This window comes from Uloborus diversus, chromosome 3, assembly GCF_026930045.1.
Source record: "Uloborus diversus isolate 005 chromosome 3, Udiv.v.3.1, whole genome shotgun sequence".
Classification (NCBI taxonomy): Eukaryota; Metazoa; Arthropoda; class Arachnida; order Araneae; family Uloboridae; genus Uloborus; species Uloborus diversus.
The window spans coordinates 99,887,843-99,910,083 of NC_072733.1; the positions used below are offsets into that span (position 1 = coordinate 99,887,843).

The 22,241-nt window shown below is 35.5% G+C and overlaps 1 protein-coding gene across 1 annotated transcript in view; it reads left to right on the forward strand.

Annotated features, from left to right (window-relative positions):
• The window catches only part of LOC129218870 (transient receptor potential cation channel subfamily V member 5-like), a 90,334-nt gene that overhangs the window by 29,420 nt on the left and 38,673 nt on the right, over positions 1-22,241 (forward strand). The window contains exons 6-7 of the mRNA XM_054853191.1: positions 11,405-11,486; positions 20,691-20,806. Coding sequence (XP_054709166.1) covers positions 11,405-11,486; positions 20,691-20,806 — 198 coding nt within the window. The remainder of the gene's footprint in view (positions 1-11,404; positions 11,487-20,690; positions 20,807-22,241) is intronic.

Sequence of the window (22,241 nt, forward strand, 5' to 3'; positions counted from 1 at the left end):
CAGACGATCCTGTTGAGAGGGACGATTGAGTAATTTATTAAGGGGGAAGGGGAACCTAATGAAAATAAACTTTTTTAAGTAGTTGTAAGAACTGAAGCATGTTTTTTTTTTTCGAATAATGTGCTTTGTTCAAAGAGTTTGAATGAAAGTTATAACTGTTTCGAATATCACACACACACAAGAATAAAAAAAATTGAAAAAAAAAAAGAGAGTTTCTACTTATATTCTGGATCTACTATCAAAATTAAACCCTTTAACTTTTGATTCGTTTGAAAACTCGTGAAGTTTTTTCAGTTGTTATTAAGGTCATCAATTGTACTTTTTTCCTTATAAAAGAAAGGTTGCAGCACCAAAATGGCATCTCTTTTTACCAGTTTACGTACCGAACATAATGAAATACTAAAATTGCATTTGTAAATAAAATTTAAAGATAGTTTTGGATTTGTTTGTTGATTGAGTTTTGTTCGCGCAAAGGAAGGAGTGTTTGCACACTTTCTCCCGAAAAATTTTTGCTTGGAACGCATTTTTAGACTATTTAGAGTATAACAAGTGGAAGGGAGGTTTGGGGGTCCCGTTCCGGATTTTTTTTCAAATTTAAGGGTATATTTTCGAAAACACAATTATTTGCTATCTTTGTGTTCTTGAGGGGAGATGAGATACATGAGTTCTCCCCAGTCATTTTACGAAAGCTCCAAAAACGCGATTTTAGATTTCTTTAGCATTGATAAACACCAGGGGGTTCGGGGGCTTTTCCCCGGAAAAAGTTTTGGAATTGAAGTCCTAAAAACGCAATTGTAAGCCATCTTTGATGACGTAGCAGAAGAAATGGGGTTAAAAAATTTTCAACAGAAACTTTTCGATGTAGGCGTTCCAAAAACGCCATTTTAGACGATCTTTGAATGATGTTGAAAAATGAGGAAAGAAAGACATGGGGGCTCCTCTCCGGAAATTTTTTGAAATTGAAGTCTCAAAAACGCAGTTGTAAGCCATCTTTTATGACGTAGGGGGAAGGAACGGGGCTTGGAACTTTCCATCGGAAATTGTTGGAAATTGGAGCTTTGAAATACGATGGTTAGCCATCTTTGGTAGCGTTAAGGGAAGGGAGGGAAGGGATGGAGTCAGGAGTTAACCCTCAACTTTTCAATATTGAACATCCAAAAATATAATGTTAGTGGGTGTTCATTGACGTCAGGAGAAGGACTCGAGATCGAGGGCTCTCCCCCGAAATATTTTCGGAATTGAATTTTTAAAAACGTAATTGAAAGCCCTCATTAACGATATTTTCGAAAAAGTTTTCGGTTCCGGTGATTTTTTTCGAAATTGAAGCTCCAAAAATTCAAAAGTTTTGACAATTTTCCATGACATTGGAGCGATAGGGTTGAGGAACTCTCCCCTGGAAATTTTTTGGAATTTAAGTCGTAAAAATACAATTGTAGACTATTTTTTGGGATGCGTTGGGGGGGGGGGGAGAGAAAGAGATTTCCGGGAAAGACCTTTTCCCGGAATTTTTTTAACACAATTTTAGACGATTTTTGTTTGTTTGGGAGAGGCGAGATTTGTGGACTTCCCATTGAAATTGCAAGAACTTGACTGTAGGCCATCTTTGTTAACTCTTAGGGGAATTCACGTTTCACTAGTTTTTTGGATCGAGTGCCAAAACGGCAATTTACAAAAAATAATGAATAAGTACATTCGGAATTTCTGAAGCGTCGCCCAGTGATTTGATTTCGCATCTTCTGAGTGATATTTTTTTCACTAGGCGACATTGATGTCACGTGGTCATTATAAAATGCATTGCTACATATCTACATGAAATTCAACTTTTCCACTATGAAATTCATTAAAAATAAGTGTAGAAGAAACTCATAACTTCGATGGTTTTAGAAGATAAAGAGAGAAGATCTAGTGGCCTACATCTCCAGAATTTATTTTTAATTTTAATCCTAAAACGCTATTGCCATCCACCTTTAATGACGTTAGGAAAAGAATGAGATTCGAAACTTTCTTCCAGAACGTTTTCGAAATCGAAGTCGGAGAATAGGCAGTCTATTTGATTGAAGATTCGAAGATCTCTCTCCCTTTTCTTTTTTTTTAAAATAAGAGTCTTAAAAAGGCTCTTGTCATCTTTGGAAACATTACGGGACGGGAGGGGATGGGATAGAAGGAACTTTTTTCCCGGCAATTTTTCGAAATTGAAATTCAAAAGACGGAAAGTTTTAAACGATAACATCAGGGAAAGCGGGATCGGAGGAAAATTTTCGAAACTTCAAAATGAGAGGAGGGTATGAGAGCTTTCGAATCAATTAGAAAACTTTCGTTCTGAATTTGCAAGACAAGTTTTTTTTTCTTTTTCAAGGCGTTTGCATTGCATTTCATCTTAAAAAGTAGAAAGGGCGCACCTGCCCTCGGGCAGGTTGGCTGGCGGGCCAGTCCGAGCCTGATCGAGACATTAGGTGAGGGGGTGGATTTTGGAATCTCACCTCGAAAATGTTTCAAAATTTAAATTTCCGAGCAATTTTTGAAAATTAGGAAACTAAAAACGCATTTTGTCTATTTTTGATGATGTACGGAGAAAGGTCAGGTTTCGGGCGCTGGCCCCAAAATACTTTTTGAAAATAAAGCTTAGAAATCAAAATATTCTGTCATTATACATTGAGAAATTAGAAGATGAAGGGGACTCTTCTAGCTCTTCAGCTGTCCAGCCTAAAAATGCACTTTTAGGTGATGTTTGCTTACGTTAAAGGAAGTGTGAAGGTGCTTAGACTCCTTCCTTCTTGGAAAAAATTTTCCTTTGAGGCTCCAAAAATTCCATTTTTAACTATATTTATACATATTTTAGAAAGGGGTGGAAGATTCGTGAACTCCTCCAAAAAACCTCCTTTTAGAGCCATCATCACGTTGGAAGGGAGGGCAGGGTGGCGACAGATCAGGGAAAAGTCAGGGAACTTTATTAATCAGGGAAAAATCAGGGAAATATCAGGAAATTTTGAAAAAATAACAAAAAATCCGGGAAAATTGATTTTATGAAGAAATTTTTTTTTTTTTACTTTACGAAATTAAGTACTCTAATTCCCTACCCATTTTCTGCCAATTATCTGTTCTAAAAAAAAAGTAAAATTAATGGGGTGCGATTTTACACTGCCACATATTTGTGCATCTTTGATTGTTTATTTTACCTAGCTTGAAATTTCCTTTTACGCTTTCAATGCTACGTAAAATAAACAACCATACAGGCAAAGAGGAAGCCTTCATTAATGCCTTAGCTCCTTTGGCTTTATTCCATTGTCTCGAAGTAATTAAGTACTGTAATCCCGATTTCAAGAAGAAATATTTGATTTTTGAATTAATACTATAAAAGCTTAAAAGTTATTACTTCTTCACGTTTTTAATTTAATTGCTAAAATTGAACTTTCAATAAAAAAAACTTTGTTTTTTGCCGTTATACTATTTGTTGTCACCGCAGATTATAAAGGCTTTCCTTTCTTCAGACTTAAGTAATTCTTTAATTTTATAACCAAGTTGTATTCTTCTTTTATATATTTTGAAATTAACTAATTGCTTTTTTTTTTCTTTTTTTCCTTGCATTTCAAAGTTTGTTACAAAGGCAATCTTAGATTTTTTTTTCGTTACATACTGAAATCATTTGAAATAGAGTTAACTTGTGTACTTAAGTAAATATCTTTACTTTTTTATTGTTAAAATGCTGTATTCATTCGTTAAAACCTATGTTCTTGATTAGAGAAAAGCTCCCTATGAATGCATGTCAAATGGTTTAATCTGTTTTGCATAAATATGTCAATTAGTTATATAAGAATAACTACATTACTTCTATTCTTTCACTATTACTTGTTATTCTTGCAACAATTATTATACTGTTTGAAAATTTAGTTCAAAATAATTTCAATTACTTTTTAATTCTATCATAAATACACGTATGTTTTTAAGAGTAATTTTAATAGTTTCTTAAAATTCTTATGCTAAGTGGTTTCTGGAAGTAAAGTATTTTTCTTTTTTAAAATTTTCTATAATCTGTCCATGTATAAAAATTTAATATACTGTTTTGTAGGTCCCCCTCCCCCTCAAAAAAAAAAAATTGTCTTGGCTTTTTTTTAACCATTTTATTAAAAAAGTAGCATCTTTTTAAAATATATCTTTAGTTCATCAATTTTACACAATTTAAAATGTTTAAAATACTGCATTTTATACAAACATACAACGGATTTCAAGTGGAGCAAAGAAAGAAAAACATTATCATAGGTAACTTAAATCAGGGAAATTAATCAGGGAAATCAGGGAAAAGTCAGGGAACTTTTTTTCACAGTTCCTGTCGCCACCCTGGAGGGGGTCCTATCAAAACTCGTTTGTATTTGAAGTTCCAAAAAAAAAAAAAAAATTAAGTTGCTTTTAAGCAAGTTAAGTGATAAGGGCTGGATAAGCTAGTTTCCGTTGACATTTTTTCCAAATAAAAGATTGCAATTTTTTGCTACATATCAAGGCATGGGAAAAGGGGTTCTCCTCCTAGTTTCGAAATTAAAGCCATAAAAACGAATATTTAGGCTCTCTTTGGTCTTGTGAACAATATAGGGATACTCTGAGAACCGCAACATTTAGAGATCGCCCAAGTGTCTGTAGTTGGAATCAAGAAATTATGTAAAAGATGGAGAAAAATTTTGGAAATAAAAGTTTTGTTTTGAGGACAGGAATATAATTTATCTCCCAATTAAGGCCTATACTTCTTTTTCAGTAAAATACATGTGTCAAATTTTGTTATCTTCTCATAATATTTTTTTCTTTTTTTCCTTAAAAATATTTGTACAATCACAAGGCTTTGGGAGGGGCCATGGCCCCCATGGCCCCCCTCTAGATCCGCCCCTGTTTGATACCACCATTTTCACACCACTAAAACCTCTCGCTCGGCACCATAGGGTACCACAGCAACCCACTTTGAGAATCCTATCTCTATTTTTTTTTTTTTTTTATTGTTAAATGTTGAATATGAAAAACAATTAAGATCGTGCAATTAAAGGTATCCATACTAGTAAATCAAAAATTTCCAATGAAAGGTTCACGTATTTTGGAGCAGGGCCGACTCAAGTGGTTTTGTCCCCCAGAACAAAAATGAAAAATGACTCCCCTCCTCACGATAAAAATATTGAAATTTATATATTGTTAATAAATACATGCCAATGAATCTTGAATAAATCTTGCACATAGATGACCTGCATCGCAAAATAATTCATATATAATAAATAAGCATTTAACTTTGATAAATAATCATTCATTGAAGCTCCTTTTTCGATTATATAGGAAAAAAGAAAAAGAGAAGAAGACAAAAATTGAAAGCGAATACTAGAAAAAGCATATCTGGGGCCCTGTGTAACATTTACATGAATTGAAACATTTACATGAGAACTCGAACCTCCTAATTTTTTATAAATGTAATTTTTAATAAAAAATAGTAACAAGTGGCAACCATTTCTGTGGGCACTCATTAAGTCATATCTTCATTCTAAGACAGCGTTGCTTGATTTTTTTTTTTTTTTTTTTTTTTGATGAGTAGAGGTGGAACCCTTATTAATGTTTACTTTTTTCATGGAGCCCTGGATTTTTCTTTACACAATGTAATCTACTATCAGTAATATTAAATGTTAGAATATTTTAATGCATTTTTCATGCAAAAAAAATTATAATAGTTCACATGGATATTAAAAATTTTTTTACAGCTTTTTATCTTATTTAATGAAGTTCTGACTTTAATAATTCGTGTTTTAGATATTTCGAGGTAGACCCAGTCCCATTCATCTTGAACTATGGAGATTCAACTATATTTCTGTTCTTGGATTTAGTCACATATATATCCATATTTTTGTAATGAGACAAGGTTAAATTTAACATAACATTTGACTTTAATATTTAACTGAAAGTCTGGGAAAAGTTTGGATATATACAAACTAAATAATCCGTGATCGGTAATATGAGTAAAAATAACTTTGTGAACCAAAGTCACCGTTATGTACGCCTTGATATAGCATTTTTTTATGCGGCCAGTTTTTACTAGCCGTTGCCCCAACTGTCGCTTTTATTCATAGATAACACCCAAGCGGTCTGAGTATGATGAAAATTAGAACTGGGCCTGAACATCAGTCCCCCCCCCCCCCCCCAACTAAACTGAAAACTCGGCAAAATTGTTTCAGAAAATGTAGTGGCTGACCAAGGTTCTAGCCTTGAAGGCCAGCGGTCCAAAACACAAATCAAATTTCAAAGTATTTTATTCTTTTCTAAATGACATGGGAAATTAATCCGTTGTATTAAAAGAACTGTAAAATGATAAAAACATCGGCAACAAATCAGCAGCAGGAATATTTTACAGAAAATATTTTTACTATTTTAAATTCTAAAATATTTTTAAGTACGTTTCTGTTTATTTACCAGAATCGTTAAATAAAAGATTAAGCCCATTTGGAAATTTCAACAGTAACAATTGTCATTGTACATGCGAAACGGTTTACTTATTTCGACAGCAATCAGCTTTGTTTCAGTTTGAATGAAACGAAATGTAACGAAGAAATTCGATGCTTAAAGATGGTGTACTTTTTGTATAAAAATTCCAGTGAAAAAAAAAAACATTTTTTAGTTCATTGATTAACTTACATAGTTTTTCGAGAAACATATGCATAGTTCGCCGTAATCTGGTGCATAAGCTAAACTAAGAAGGGGGAAATGAAGATCAGCCCCTCCCCCTCCCGAACCATATCAGCCCCCTTTTGATCCAGATATGTTCGACGATGGTACGTTAAACAACTGAGACAATAATTTAATAAAATAATAGCAAACTTCGAAACTATGTATAAAGTAACAACGAATAGAAAATAATTGTGATAATAAAAACAGTTAAATCGAACATTTGTGAACACAAAACTATTGTCCGTCGATTTCAAATAAGACTGAAAAAGAGAGTCAGCACCCCGCAGTGTCAGCTCTCAACACCCCTTCAGTGAATAGAAAGAGAAACACCCCTTGGTCAGCGGCTGTCCCTCACGAAATTTGGAACAGGGGAAAGCACAGTCAGAATTTTACGTCGCTGCCGTTTTTAGAGTAGCTTTCAGGTGCCAGAATTTTACGCCGCAGCCGTTCTCGAAGCAGAATTGGCATGGCGAAATTTTCCGACACGGCCGCTCTTCGATACATCGCTGGGTGAAGGAATTTTACGTCACGGCCGCTTTAAGGGAGAACAGGAAAAAATGGATTAAATCAAAAGAGAGAGAGAGAGAGAGAGAGAAAGAGATGAGAGAACTTTTCCTTTACCCGTGGGGTGGGCTTCGAAAATTCTGCCCATCGCCTCACTGAAACTTTGTATAAGCGACGCGAGACGAGACACATTTCTCCCATTGCTTCTACTATTGCTATTGGATGAAGATATTTTTCGAGGGGGCAGGAAGGGAGCCGGCCCATGGCCCATCGTTCGGGGTGATGTCGCTTGCCGCTTTCGTTACTTTGATTTAATGCTTGCAGTTGGTTAAGTTGTGGGCCGCCGTTAAAATGGCCCAAAGAATCATTCTTAAAGCGCTGTCGCCATTTGATAGAAAAGGAACACTTTTTTCTTATATTAGCGATTAGCAGAGTGTTAGAAATTTAAAATCAGTTTCATTCCCTGATTTTATTTAAAACTGAAACACAAAAGACATTTTTAAATAATCTAATTATGCACTATTTTGTCGGGTGGGCTCGGCCCACCCGGCCCATAGTGACGAGCCGCCACTGAGTTACCCTTCTTTGAACCCTTTCCAATACAGAAATATCTTTCTTCAGATAAGGCGACCAAAACTGAACAGCATACGCCAAATGAGGTCTTACTAAACTCCGATATAAAGCAGAAGAACCTTCTTCCTAGCGCCTTGTCCGATATTCTCGTGAAATTACGCTCTTCACTTCAGAAATCGGATTAGTTAGTTAAACCCACGCATGTGTAACCTTTTTTTGTCATAATTTCTGTCAATCGTTAAATAACTTCAATTTTACGAGCGAAGTGGTAAATTCAACCGCGAAGCATTTCATCCATTTGAATCAAACGCGCCAGCCAATAGCAATTCGTAGGCAGGTGACGACCCCTCTTATTCGCGAAGTAGGTAGGTTAGGTGTAGAAACCCTATAACTGGGGGGTTACGAGTCCAAAAGAGTAGCTAGTAAGTGTGACGTTTTATCTGTTAACTCGGTTTTTCTTCTGCACGTCGTGACGTCATTGTCAACTTAAGTTGCAAGCAAGTATAGTTCCTCGGACGTTCTGAATTCACGTTTGAATGTTTTTAACCGCCTCCTCTCCAATAATGCCTAGTCTAAGAGATCTTGTTCCGAATTGAAGCATGCAAATGAAGCTCTAAAGGAGATTGATGATGGTTTTACGTGGCAGTCAATCAGCTGTCTCCAAAGTTTTACATGGTTTCTAGTAATGTAAAGCTTGTTTACATGCGTACCGGAGCACCATTCCGGTGCGTTCCCACACAAAATTACCTCTATCAACTTACATGAGAGCCATTACCCTTCATTAACATGTTGGACTTGTATTCAATAAAATTTGAGTAACACAGCACTACAAAGACAAATAAAAGCATGAACGTACAGCTAAACGTACGGTGGGGGATAAAAAAAACTGAAGAAGAATTTCTACAGAAAAAAGAGAAAAATTGTTTTGTAACTTTTGTCACACAAAGTCAGCCGACAGATTTCAATAAAAATTAAATCACCCATTCTTTTAGAGAACCTGGAACAAATTGCAGAAATCAAAAACGTTTTTTTGGTCATCCTTTATCGAAAATAGCTAGGAATAAGTTGTAAATTTCAGCAATTAGTTTACTTACTATGTACATTAATTTTATACTAGATTACAATGACAGAATCCCTTATATTCACGAAGATATGAACATTTCTCTCAAAAATATCAATTTCGTTTGCATATTTTTGGCTTGTTTTCATGTTTTGACACGCAGAATTTTCATTCTCGGCTTTCCAAACTTTCAGAAAACTTGACAGCATACAGAACATGTTTGCTGAAATATACCGTTTATGTGACAAAAGTTACAGATAAGTTGTTTTCTTATTTCTTGAGAAATTCTTTGAAACGTGATTTTTTGGAAGTGATGCAGTTTTTTTGTCCGTCGCTGTATATATTTAATAGCCGTAATGAATAAAGAAGTAATATTAATCTATTGTTGATAAAATCCAATTTAAAATTTTTCAAGTGAAATCCATCATTATTTAGATAACGATTCCACTAAATAGAGAATCTTGGAATAATTACATTACGTGGAATAAGTAATGCAAAAAAAGCTTTGCTGTAAGATTTGGTTAGAACAGCAATCAGTTTTCATATTCGAACAACACAGTTTTCATATGAGACCTTGAAATATTCTCATTCTCTAGGTCACTGACAGGAATAAAAAGAAATGTGAAAAAGACATAGTGTGACACTGACTTGATTTTGAAAGTTCACATGATTTGTCCAAAGTGTTTTGGGTGAGATCGATTGCTGGAAACGAATCCGAAACTTAGGTTACCACGCAACGTAAGGGGAAAAAAAAAAACAACTCAGTTATGCTGTTCGTTAATCAAGTTTCGAAGATTTCTTTCCTCGTGAATATGAATAATTTCCAAAATCAGAAATAATGTTCTTACTTGCAAAGTATCGATGTTTTTACAGGAACTTCGGCCAAGAACAAATTTCGAGTAGTTTTGCAAAGTATGCAGGTCAATGTCAAATTCATTTCTTTTCTAACTCAGCAATGAAAAAATTTTTTAAATGAAATCTTAACAAAGCAATTTTTAAGACACAAATAAACTGAATTGTATGCATTTGAAGAACCAATAACATTCATGACATATAATAACTTTTAAGTGGCCTTGCCATCAAAAAATATCATATATCAACATTACATTTAACGCATTGATTGCCGATGAGCTCATAAATTATGTGATTTTGGAGAGTTAAAATAAGTTTCTTATAAAATTCTTTCTCTTTTTAAAAGACGTTAAGCTGATTGATATAAGAAAGTGATTAAAAAATAATTGCAAAATGATCTTTTATTACTGGATTACTCGAAATGAATGGATTTTTTATACCCTGTTGATCGCCCTCTAGAGTGAATGTACGAACCGATACATTCTAGCATTGAGGCATAGCAGTCTCGTACAATGTCCAATGTCATTTAGTACCATAGTTGCTTTAAATGAGTCACTAATTCGATCAAACTCATTGGCTGTCCAACTTATCGTTTCAAGTGATCCCAGATATGCTCGATTTGTGACAAATCAAATGATTGCTCAGGCAAGTGAAGGTGATAATGAGGAAGAGGAAGTCCCTCGACACTCTTGCCGTGTGTGACCGATCATTGTCCTGTAAAAAAATGGCTTCTGGGAGCCCCGGCATGAGTGTCAATACATGTGATTGAAGCACTACACAAACGTACCACTAGGCTGCCATGTGTCGTGTACCGTAGCACTCCATAACGTCACTCCAGCTCTGGGTGCGGTGTGCCACGGAAAAGCAAATGCGAACTTTGAGTATTCACATTGTTTACTTGGAGTGGAGTAGTGTCGAGTTCGACGAGATTGAATTCAAACAAATAGATTCAGATCACCTTTAACGATGAATCCAGATCAAGGAAATTGTTTACATTTGTGTACAATTGTGGAGACACCCATTGTGAATGCCGAATAATGCATTTGATTTTCAGTGACACACCATTCCCACAACTGAAGCAACGTTATGGGATGCTATCTTTACGAAACATGATCCCCCCTAATACTGATCCACAACACCATGAGAGCCAAACGGCACGTTTCTGTCATGCATTAGTCACATGTAATGGCACTTGCAGCGGGGATCCATGGAGCCATTTTTTAACAAGAAAATGCTCGGTCATCACACACAGCAAAGGTGTCAGGAGACTTCCAACTCCACATTATCACTTTTCTGACCTTAGAGATCCCCTGATTAGTCAGAAATCGAGCATGTCTGGCATCACTTGAGACGGTAAACTACCGCCAATGAGTTTGATCGAATTAGTGGCGCGTGTACAGTAACTGTGGTACGAGATGACGTAGGACATCGCACGACGAGACCTCAATGCTGGCCTGTATCGCTTCGTACATGCGCGCTAGAGGTGGCTCAACAGGGTACAAAAATCTGCATTCATTTAAGATTCTTCCGGTTATAAATGATCGTTTTGTAATTCCTTTCTCATATCAATGTTTTTCTCACGCACCTAAATTTTCGTTCCATTCTGACATCTCCTTCTTGGTTCTGCAATTCCACTTTTGAGGAGTGCATTGTCCCTGGAGAAGCGTTGTTTAATGAGTCTTAACATGTTAGCACGTACTTGACGAGCTAACTATATTTTTCTTATTTCAGGAATACTGGAGATACAGTAATATTACTTGCTCGGGGTACCCGCTGAATGCTTTAGACAGTCTACGACCCGATGGACGCGCAAGTAAGCTTCACATAAACTATTACTGAATTAGATTACAGTCGAAAACACACCGTTCATCCAACCCGAATTCAATGTTTTTAAACAGTTAAATATTTTAACACATAAAATCCTAATTATTGGCAATTTTAGAAGCCAACTCTAACTCATTAATGTTGCTCTCGACAGCCCGTTTTGGACATAATAATTTGTTAAAATTAATTTTAACTTATTAAATTGATAGATGTCATGGCTTTGTTTGAGAATTATAATACTCAAAATAATATAAAATTCAAAGCATGTTAAGATCGATTAATATGAAAATGAATGAAAACTGAAAAGAAAAATAAAAGTTAATCCCTCTCTCTCTCTCTCTCTGTATATATATATATATATATATATATATATATATATAAATCAATGTCCTGAGATAACATATATATATACATATATAATATATATATATATATCAACGCACAGTCGAAACCGCTGAAGCTTCAGACTTGAAATTTGGCAGGCATGTCCGCATGATTACAAAAGTAACCACTAAGAAAGGATTTTTCGAAATCTCAATTAGTTCGGGAGAAATTAATTAAAACCCCTTAATTTCAACGAAATTAAAAACCAGTCATTGAAATTCAAATCCCTTATTTTCGAAGGCTTTCCTCCATTCAAATCATTATTCAGTACTTCATCTCAACTTTCGGTCGATAGCGAACTATAAATTTGATATTGTTTTTGTTTCTCACGTGATTCTTCGAGGCTTTTCTCAAGTCAAATCATAATGTTTCTGTCTTTTGCTTTTATTTTTTCAAAACTAGAAACGAAGTTTTTAAGAACATCATCACAGGCGGACTATCCTTTTGAATTTAGAAGAGTGCAGTTTCCTGTTAAAGTTTGCTTTGTAATAACCATTAATAAGTCACAAGGACAGACATTAAAAGTAGCAGGGATGGATTTAAGAGAAGACTTTTTTTCACACGACCAATGTTATGTAGCTTGCTCCAAAGCCAGTTCATCAGGCAGTTTAATAATTTTAGCACCAGAAAAAAAAAAAAAAAAAAAAAACTAAAAATGTTGTATACAAAGAAGTTCTAGCTTAAACATAGGTATAACAATAAAATGTGGATGACCTGTGTTTGCAAAGATAATCAATACTTTAAAAGGATCGTTAATAACAGTTAAAGATCGGTTAAGGACACGGGCATATATATATATATAAGGAGTCCAGGGTCCCCGGGATCCTCCCCAAATTAGAAAAAGTTATAGGTAATAAGTAATTATTATAGGGGATTTTCGAAACTAGGTATATCAAGCACTGTTAACCCCTGCTAATTCCATTATCCGAGCAATGCCAGGTACGGGAATGCTAGTATATATATATATATATATATATATATATATATATATATATATATATATATATATATATATATATATATATATATATATATATATATATATATATATATATATATATATAGAGAGAGAGAGAGAGAGAGAGAGAGAGAGAGAGAGATATTAACTTTTATTTTTCTTATATATATATATATATATATATATATATATATATATATATATATATATATACAGGGGCGGACTGGCCAGATCGGCTAGTCGGGGATCCCCGACTGGGCCAACGGCCGAGTGGGCCACTTTAAGCAATTTTTTATTGAACTTAATACATTTAATTCACATCTAATATTTTTTTAAACCGTAATAATAGAAGAAAAAATGAAATTTGTTCACTCTATGGGAAAAAAGTGTTTGGAAGTAGGTTAATTTTTCTCCCCTCCATAGCCCAGGGGTCAAAGTAAAGAGCCGAAGTCCACAGGTGCGAATGCTTTCCTCTCTTTGTCAACTTTCTCTCTAGGTTTTAGAGCTCTGGGGTCCATTGCTCCCACATTGAGGAAACGGGAGGGGGCCAGAGAAATTAGGGTCCGACGTGGCCTGAAAAAGGACCCGGGACGAAAAAAGAGGTTTCAAAATTCTTATATTAGTACGTCTATTAACAACAATTGGCTTGCACCACTAAACAAAGCGGCCCCGGCCCTGCTATAAATGTGTGGGTGTTGATACATGATCAGTAGCATGCACAAGGTTGAGGGGGGTGGGAGAAGGAACATCTGGTTGGCCCGGTTCCGAGCCTGAAGGAGGCCCGAGATTTTTTAAATGAGGAGTGAAATATACAGTAGGGACGTAGTGGTAAACAAAATGGAGGGGGGCCCGTAAAAGTCATTTGCGACGGTCCTCAAAAATTTCTGTACACGCCCCTGGCCTGATATACACTGGTTGCGGCAGATTCAACTAAATGCTGTCAGTTGGCAATCGATTTCATTAGTCTAATGTAATTTATCGCTACACGAGTATTTTCATTTCAGAATCGCACCGGGAAAGCGAGTATGGACTACGAATAAACTGAATCTGAAACAGGACAAAATTTCAACTTAGAAGGGGGAGTTCTGAACATAGGGGATTTAGGCCTGAGTTCCAGGGGAGGCAAGGGGAGGGGTGTAAGATTTTTTTCTCCTTATTTATTTTATTTATTTATTTTTTATTTATTTATTTATTTATTTATTTTTTGAGCAACATTAGTTGTAATCAGGGTCAGACTCAGACTTAACGGGGTCCCAGGGTTGCCAACCTTGGAGAAACAATTTGAGGAGCATCTGTGCTGATTTTGAGGAGTAATTTAAAATTTTGCGGAGCAGTTCGAAATTTTGTATAAAAATCAATAAAATTAACTAAAACCACTTATCGGATTTTTTTTTAGAGCTTTAATAATTATTTTAAGCACTAGTATGAAAATAATTATTTCTAAATTAATAAAACAGCTACACATAATTTCAATCTTTGAGCATAAGCATCTTTAATTTCCCATATTTACATGTTTTTTATGATGAAATAGAAAAATTTGAGCTGGAAAACTTCGGCAGGGAAATGCGGAGCAAAAGAACTTCTTTGCGGAGCCGCGTAGTTTCGCCATTTTTGCGCAGCAACTCCGCAGAATGCGAAGCAGTTGGTAACCCTGGGTCCCTATGATATTTCAGGTATGAGGTCCCTTTGTAGTCCTAAAGTCACGATAATATTAAGTCTACAATTGAGGACTTTGATGCCAAAACTTTTTCTTTTTAAAAAATTAATTTTTGCGCGCGGAGAATTGGTTGTTCCGATTGGTGCAACAACGAGTCACAAATGTAAGATTAGACCTCTGCTTTGTAGTAAATAATGTGGGAAAGATATTAGCCTTTCGATCGGACACTCATGTTATTTATTGGTCCTACCAAAAATGAGTGAATCTGGATTTACTTGGTTCTTGGTTTTTGCATCAAGGCTCAAGAAGGAAGTTTTGTAATACAGATTTAAAATGGTTCGGGACACATTTTGAAAAAAAAAAAAAAATGCTATTAAACAATTTAGAGTTTTGAAATTTTTTGCACTGATTCACCATCAGTTTGATTCTCAAAATCATAACATAAATATTAAAAAAAAATATTTAAATTTAGTTATTGTTTTCTAAAAAAAAGGTTGCTTTAAGTTGCTAAACCTCAAAATATTCTTGATCAATTTTCAAAAATTTTTCAAAAAGCTATGCACAATTATCTAAGTTTTAATTTTTATTCGACGATTTAAAAAATATTAATTCAATAAAAATAGAAAATATTTGAAGAAAAATTTCGAAAAATTCAAAGGTACTTGTTAAAAAAAATCATATTTTTTGAAATAATGATTTTTTTTTTCAAATTCACCGTATAAAAATCAAATTAAACTGTTTGAAAAAGATATGCTCCAAATTTCATTACTTTATCTTTATTAGCTCTTGACTTATAAGAGTTTGAATGCGAAAAATCGAGAAAAATGGCATCATGGAGAGAAACGCGTTTAAAGTTTTAAAGTTAAATATAATATTAGTTATAAAAGAATGCAACAAAAAGAATTGTATCTTTCGTTCTAATTAAGATAGAGACAAGATTCAAACGCCCTTTTAAGCAGAAAAAGACGGAGAAGTTTTTTAAATGATAGAAAAAAATTGCAAAATTTGACACATTTTGTTTCCCGGACCCCTTTAAATATCGAAAAATTGCCTGATAAAGTCTTCGATCCTTAGGCATTCCCTTAAAGTCACTAAAGATAGCTTAGAATTTCACTCATAGAAATTTTCATGGGAGACCTTCGTAACCCTTTTATTCGCATTATAGCCAAAAATTGATTTCAGTTTCAGAAAAAAATGCCCAGAGAGAACTAGTGTTTCTTCCAGACCAAAAAAGTTGCAGTGCGCTTTCAGATAAAAGGGATAAGGGTTGAGAAGTATTGTTGAATAAAAAAGGTGCTTCTTTTACTTTTTGGCATACTAGGTAGGTACATAACAAAGTTCAAGTGTTTTCGATACTAATTATTTTTAAAATATTAAAAAGCTTTTTGATGTTTAGTTTTAAAGGAAATGCAAAAAACATTCAGATATATTCTAATCAGATTCTTGTGGATAAATGATTAAAACGAAAGAATGACGTTTCAAGGACAGCTGTCGAAGGTTAGCTTAAAAGCGGAAGGACGCGGTGCCCTCCTAAAAAATTTTGAGGGAAACCTTTCTCTTTTCCTTTCAATGTTTCCAAACATATTATAAGATTATATTTTTAAAATTTCAATGTCGGAAAATTTTGAAGGAGAGTCGCCAGATTCCCTATAGTAAGGAAATGTAGTTTAAAATTGGGTCAAGTATACTTCAGTTTTTAAATACTTCCAAACGAGATCACTGACCCTCCTATTCTCTCAAGCGTGACCAAAGTTAGTTTTGCGTTTTTTAATAGTTCAAACTCTAAACGTTTTCGTAGCTCCCTATGCTGTTCCATATTACTAAGGATAGCCTAAAATTGCATTTCTAAAACTTCCCATTTCGGAGAATTTCTGGGAAGAGCCCCCGACATTCTATTGTAAACAAAGATAGACTAAAATGGATTTCAATTTTGAAAAAAAAAAAAAAAAAAAAAAAGAATAGTTAAGAAAACAAAATTGTGGGAGAACCTCTTGTTTTCCCTCTCCTTTAACGCTACCGAAAATTGTAAAATTGCCTTTTTTGACATCAACTTTGAAAATATCGCTTGGAAAAGAACTAGAACCTTGTGTCCCGATTCTTTTCTTAGGCCTATATAGATCAACCAATTTCAAAAAATTTCCGGGAGGATTTACCTGGTTCCTCATCTCTTTCCTCGTGTCCTTCTTATGTTGTCAGTATAGAAGTCTAAAGATGTGCCTTTTCAGGCTTATAATCATAAGTATCCTTTCAAAGTACATAAAAAATGTGTCAGTGTTAGCTATATTTTACGTTTCGAAATTTTCTATTTTAAAACTTCAAATCTTGATTTAGAAACTTAAAGAAAAATAGGAACTAGTAGTAGTTTAATATCTATGCTCGACTAATTTACAGAAGTGGGCCAAAATGTTCTTTCGCCGACTGGGCCAAAGTCAGCCAGTCCGTCCCTATATATATATATATATATATATATATATATATATATATATATATATATATATATATATATATATATATATATATATGTACGTATGTATATCTGCATGAAGGTCCAAAACATGGTAATTGACAGTAGCGGTGAAAGTCGACATTCTCCAATTTCGTTACTTCATGGTAACATATACGAGGGCTGTTAGAAAAGTTTCTGACTTTATTTTTTGTGTGAAAAACTGATGGATGTGAAACAAGTGCTCTTGCATGAAGCGACTTTGAACCAGTCTCTGCCAAACAGAGTTTCACTGACGTAAAGTGTAGTTCCCAGGTTGGATTTTTTTTTTTTTGCTCCAAGTAAAATGAAAAAAACCAAAGAAGCAACACTAACCTTTTAATCACCTCTTGAGTTTAGGCAACAGCCAGAAGCCACAAGGAGTCATATCAGAAGAGTAAGAAGTCTATTGAACTGTAAGAGTCTGGTTTTTCACAAAAAATGCAGAAATCAAATGCTAAAGATGTACTTAGCAATCGTCACCGAACACCGTATGCATCTTTCGAATGGTTTCCACTTGGCTGTCGCCCTGCATCTGGCACAAGTTGATGCAGTAGCGCTGCTCCATTTTTATTTAAGTTAAAATATACAACGAGCGCATATATTTCTTTGTGTGTGGGTGGGGGGGGGGAGAAGCATTATGAAACGGAGTTTGCATGATATAACGCAAAATTTATTTCTTAACTGAAAATTTCGTGGATGTACAATCCGTTAAACTGAATTTACACAGTCCAGTCACATTAATGTGACCACCACGTACTTTCCACGTCAGAGTTAAATAACCAATCACAGAAGGCAGGTGGCAGCACAGTGCAGTTGAGCGTATATAAAGGGTGTGTGGGGGCTTCGGAAAACATTTCAATCGTTGGCGTAATGCAGAAACGAAGCGATTTATCCGACGTCCAAAAGGGCATGATCATTGGCTTTCGGGCCAAGGGTGGAAGCATTTCCGAAACGGCTGAGTTTGTGAACTGTTCGCGTGCCGCCGTGGTAAAAGTATACCGTGCATGGCAAAATGGGAGTGTCCAAAATCAGCGACGTGGAAAATGTGGTGCACCACGGGCCATAGATGACAGAGGCGAACGACGGTTGTGAAGATGCGTTCGGGCAGATAGACGGGCTACCGTTGAGCAACTGACCACCAAAATGAACCAAGGAGCTTCCAAAAGTGTCTCCCAAACTACTATTCAGCGAACATTGCTGCGTCTGGGCCTCCGAAGCAGAAGCCTGGTTCGTGCACCTATGCTGACTGTTGTTCATCGACGACGAAGGCTAGAATTTGCACGCCAGTACAGCAGCTGGACGTCCACTGAGTGGCGACAGGTAGCGTTTTCAGATGAATCGCGTTTTATGCTCCATCGGACAGATGGACGTTGGCTTATAAGGCGTGAAACCTCTGAAAGGAACCACCCTGCAACCATTGCCGGAACGGTCCAAGCTGGAGGCGGGAGCGCGTTATGGTTTGGGGAATGTTTTCCTGGAATTCTCTGGGTTCACTGATCATTGTGGAAGGCATGATGGATCAATAAGGTACGCATCTGTCCTTGCGGACCATGTCCACCCTTACATGCGCATTGTTTTTCCTCAGGATGATGGCATCTTCCAGCAGGACAATGCGAGGTGCCATACAGCTGCCAGTGTACGTGCATGGTTCGAAGAGCACCAGGATGAGTTTACCGTCCTCCCCTGGCCAGCAAACTCACCTGACTTAAACCCAATCGAGCATCTGTGGGACCATCTCGATCGAGTTGTTTGTGCCATGGATCCTCAACCGCGTAATCTAGCGCAGCTGGCCACGGCATTAGAGTCGGCATGGCTCAACATCCCAGAGAACACCTTCAGGGACCTAAGTGACTCTCTCCCTGCACGTCTCGCAAAAGTCCGCTCTGCGAAAGGTGGTTATTCTGGCTTTTGACAGATGGTCACATTAATGTGACTGGACTGTGTATAAAACCCTAGAAATAAAAAAAGTTACCTTCACAATTCCAGATGGTGCGCGCAAGAAGGACCGCCCACCAACCAGATGGCTCGATTGTGCCGAAAAAGACTTAAAACTGTTGGCCTCAGTGGATGGAGGAAATCTGTTTCTGACAGGGCGGTATGGAGGAAACTGATTGAGACGATCTTGGCCTGCCCTAGGCTGTAGTGCCGAAGAAGAAGAAGAAGAAAAAAAATGAAATAATTCTTAAAAAATCGCCATTCTGATGCATTGGCTGTTCAAATCTAGATTACATTATAATAAGGAATGTTACAAATTTTGTAAATAGTAATTATTTTTATGATTAATTTGTTGTAATCTAACTAAATTTGGCGTTTATTCCATTATCTTCCATCTAAAATTATCTTAGTAACGTAACCTGTAAATAGTTTCTTGTAATGTACATACAACCCCCTAGCATTCGACTGAAGTATAGGGTCTTCCCATTTCTGAACCACAAGATTTGTGAATGGAATAAAAAGAAAATATAAAATTTGTAGAACTTAGTAGGATTTTCTAAATATTTCTTCGCTCGGTATAAAACGCCGGGCGTCTTGTGAATGAGAGCAGAGTCAGTTGTGCTTTTTAACTGTCTGAGATTCATCTGGGCCTTTCTGTTTCTTGTGAGGCATTTTGCGCTGTTTTTTTTTTTTTTTTTCTTTTTTCTTTTTGCGTATTTGGATGTAAATACGTGTGCCATCGTTGAGTTTATGGTGCTATTTGATATTGCTTAATTGCTGATGATTGATTTAGCAGTTGTATTTACATTTCCTGTACATAGCTGTAAATAAATCTCCTGTGCTTTTCTCAAGAACTGTGTCATCATTCAAAGAAAGTTTGAAGTTGCACGGAACTCGTAACAATATTTTTGAATATAGTAGAACAGATAGGGTTTAACACGCACTAAATCAATCAAGCCAAATTTATGACAACATGCAATAAACAATTCGGGTTGATAAAGCAAATAATGTTCCTAGATCACAAATATCAAAACAAAAAGCATCGTTTTTGTAATATCCTGACTTTTCTAAACATTTTTACGCTTAAAGAATCTTAAGTTGTTCAACTCCATTATCTGTAGCTTGTGATTCCAATGTTTAGTGTTGTAAATTATCCTGCAGTACTAAAAAACACATTTCGATTACAATATAAAAGATAATTTTAAGAACTTTATGTTTTACGAAGTTTAATTAATTAAATTAACCATTCATCTTTAAGTAAAAAAATAAAATGAGCATTATTCAGAGTATTTTGAAATGTTTGTTTCTTTTAGTAACGAGTATTGCTATAGAGTATATTTCATTGAGATAATTTTATCGAAAATAAGCATATACCAATTTATTTATGTTTTTCATATCAATTTATTTCTCGTAATGCAAGAAAAGGAGTAAAGTTTTAGGAGTCTTTTTTTCATACGTAAAAAGGTAAAGAAAAGCAGAAAAGGGGAGAGGGAAAGAATAATTTACGAAATTTCTCATTGTTTTCTATGAAACTATTCTCTGTTACGTCGTATATTCTTTCGTTTTGAATTAAAAAAAATCAAAGGAACGCTTTAAGAGTTCTGATTAATTAGTACATCTCCACACTGAATTTCTTTGAGACATTTTGGCAATATAATATGGCGTGCTTATTTCACATAGATGAAATATTTCAAATAGGTGAATATAACTTCGAGTGCTATTGTATCCACGAAAAATTTACTTTCATAAAGTATATAATCAGTTTATATTTCAGATCTGAATTCAGCGCTGATGATAATATTAAAAGGAAATTCAACAGAGCATTTGGACATGTTAGAAGGTGGAGTAATTCAACGTCTATTGGAAGAAAAATGGAAAACATTTGCTCAAGCAAGTACATTTTTTACCTATCTCGTTTTGGACTAACTCTTAGGACTTTTAGTTATTCATTTTATACAAGGTTTGGGACTATGAATTTAGCATTAAATCACTTCTCGTACTTCTTCAACTATGAATAAGTAAACACTTTTTACAGAGTCCTGGAAACGTTCTTTTTTTGGAACTTACTGCAGTTTCCTTAAAATACTCGCTCCAAGTAGATTTGAAACGTAAGTTTCGCGTAGGGTTTTCTTGTTTTCAAGTTTATTTCATACAATAAGTAAAAATTTATAAAAAATACAATATGTGAAAAAATAAATAAATAAATACAATAAAATTAAAATAACAACTAATTTCACACACATGTTTCGAGGTTAGAAAGAATTTTTCAACACAAAAAGATGTGAGTCTAAGGTAGTAAAAACATTCGAGACAAAAGTCAGAAACCTTTTTTGCATCGGAAAAGGATTCCTAAGAACCCTAAAACATACGTATGCATTTTTTTTTTTTTTTTGCAAATTTTGTGTTTTATCAACATTGTAGTTCACAGGTCTTACTTTTCAGCTCAAAGAAATTCGTTCATTTCATAAGTAAATCATGATAAAAAGAATAAGCTTTTTTTTTTCTTTCCAATGGGGCTGCTCTAGAGGCCTTATCCTTTTTCCGACTTAGCGCGATTCCTCGATTCGGCATCCTGTATCTCCATGTGCCCCCATTATTCTTAGAGCAGGAATTAGTTAATGGAGGGAGCAGGTCCAATCACTGACTTAGCAAAGACCTCCACTCACGTGACTCAACAACGACGAATGGTTGGCACGTTTTGCGTGAAACAAGCGAAAGAAACCTGATTTCTTCCAATGCTTTAAAGTTTATCACGTGACTTGAGGTCTTGGCTTCACGAGTGAATGTCTTCCCTCCCTCCATTTTATCTCTTTTCAATGGTGCTATTATGTCGATGGCACATAATTTCGACACCTATTTTCTCACCAGAGGGGCATCTGGGCTCTCACGATGCGAAATTGCACTAAAAATTTCAATTGTGCGAAGAAAGCCAAACGAATACTTATGAGTTCTGAAATATGCCGCATAATCATACTAGATGGACGCTGAGAAAAATTCAGTGACTGGTCACTTGGGCCACAGGTTCAGAGCCCAGGACCAAAAGCACATGAGCCCAACACCTTGCCTTACTACCACGCCACCCTGCCGACAAAAGAAGAAACATCAGCAGTAAGTTTTGTTTCGAATTTTCTTTTTCCTAAGACCCGGAATAATGAGTCTTAAATAGTACATAAGGGGCCTCCGTGGCTCTGTGGTAGAAGCTTTGTCTTCTAAGCCGGCGGTCGTGGGTTTGATTCCCGCCGGTGCCTCGATGTTATTTCCTTCTCTTGTGTTGTAAATCTTTCCTGTGTGTGTCCGGATGCGAAGCGCTTGGCACGCAGTCCTC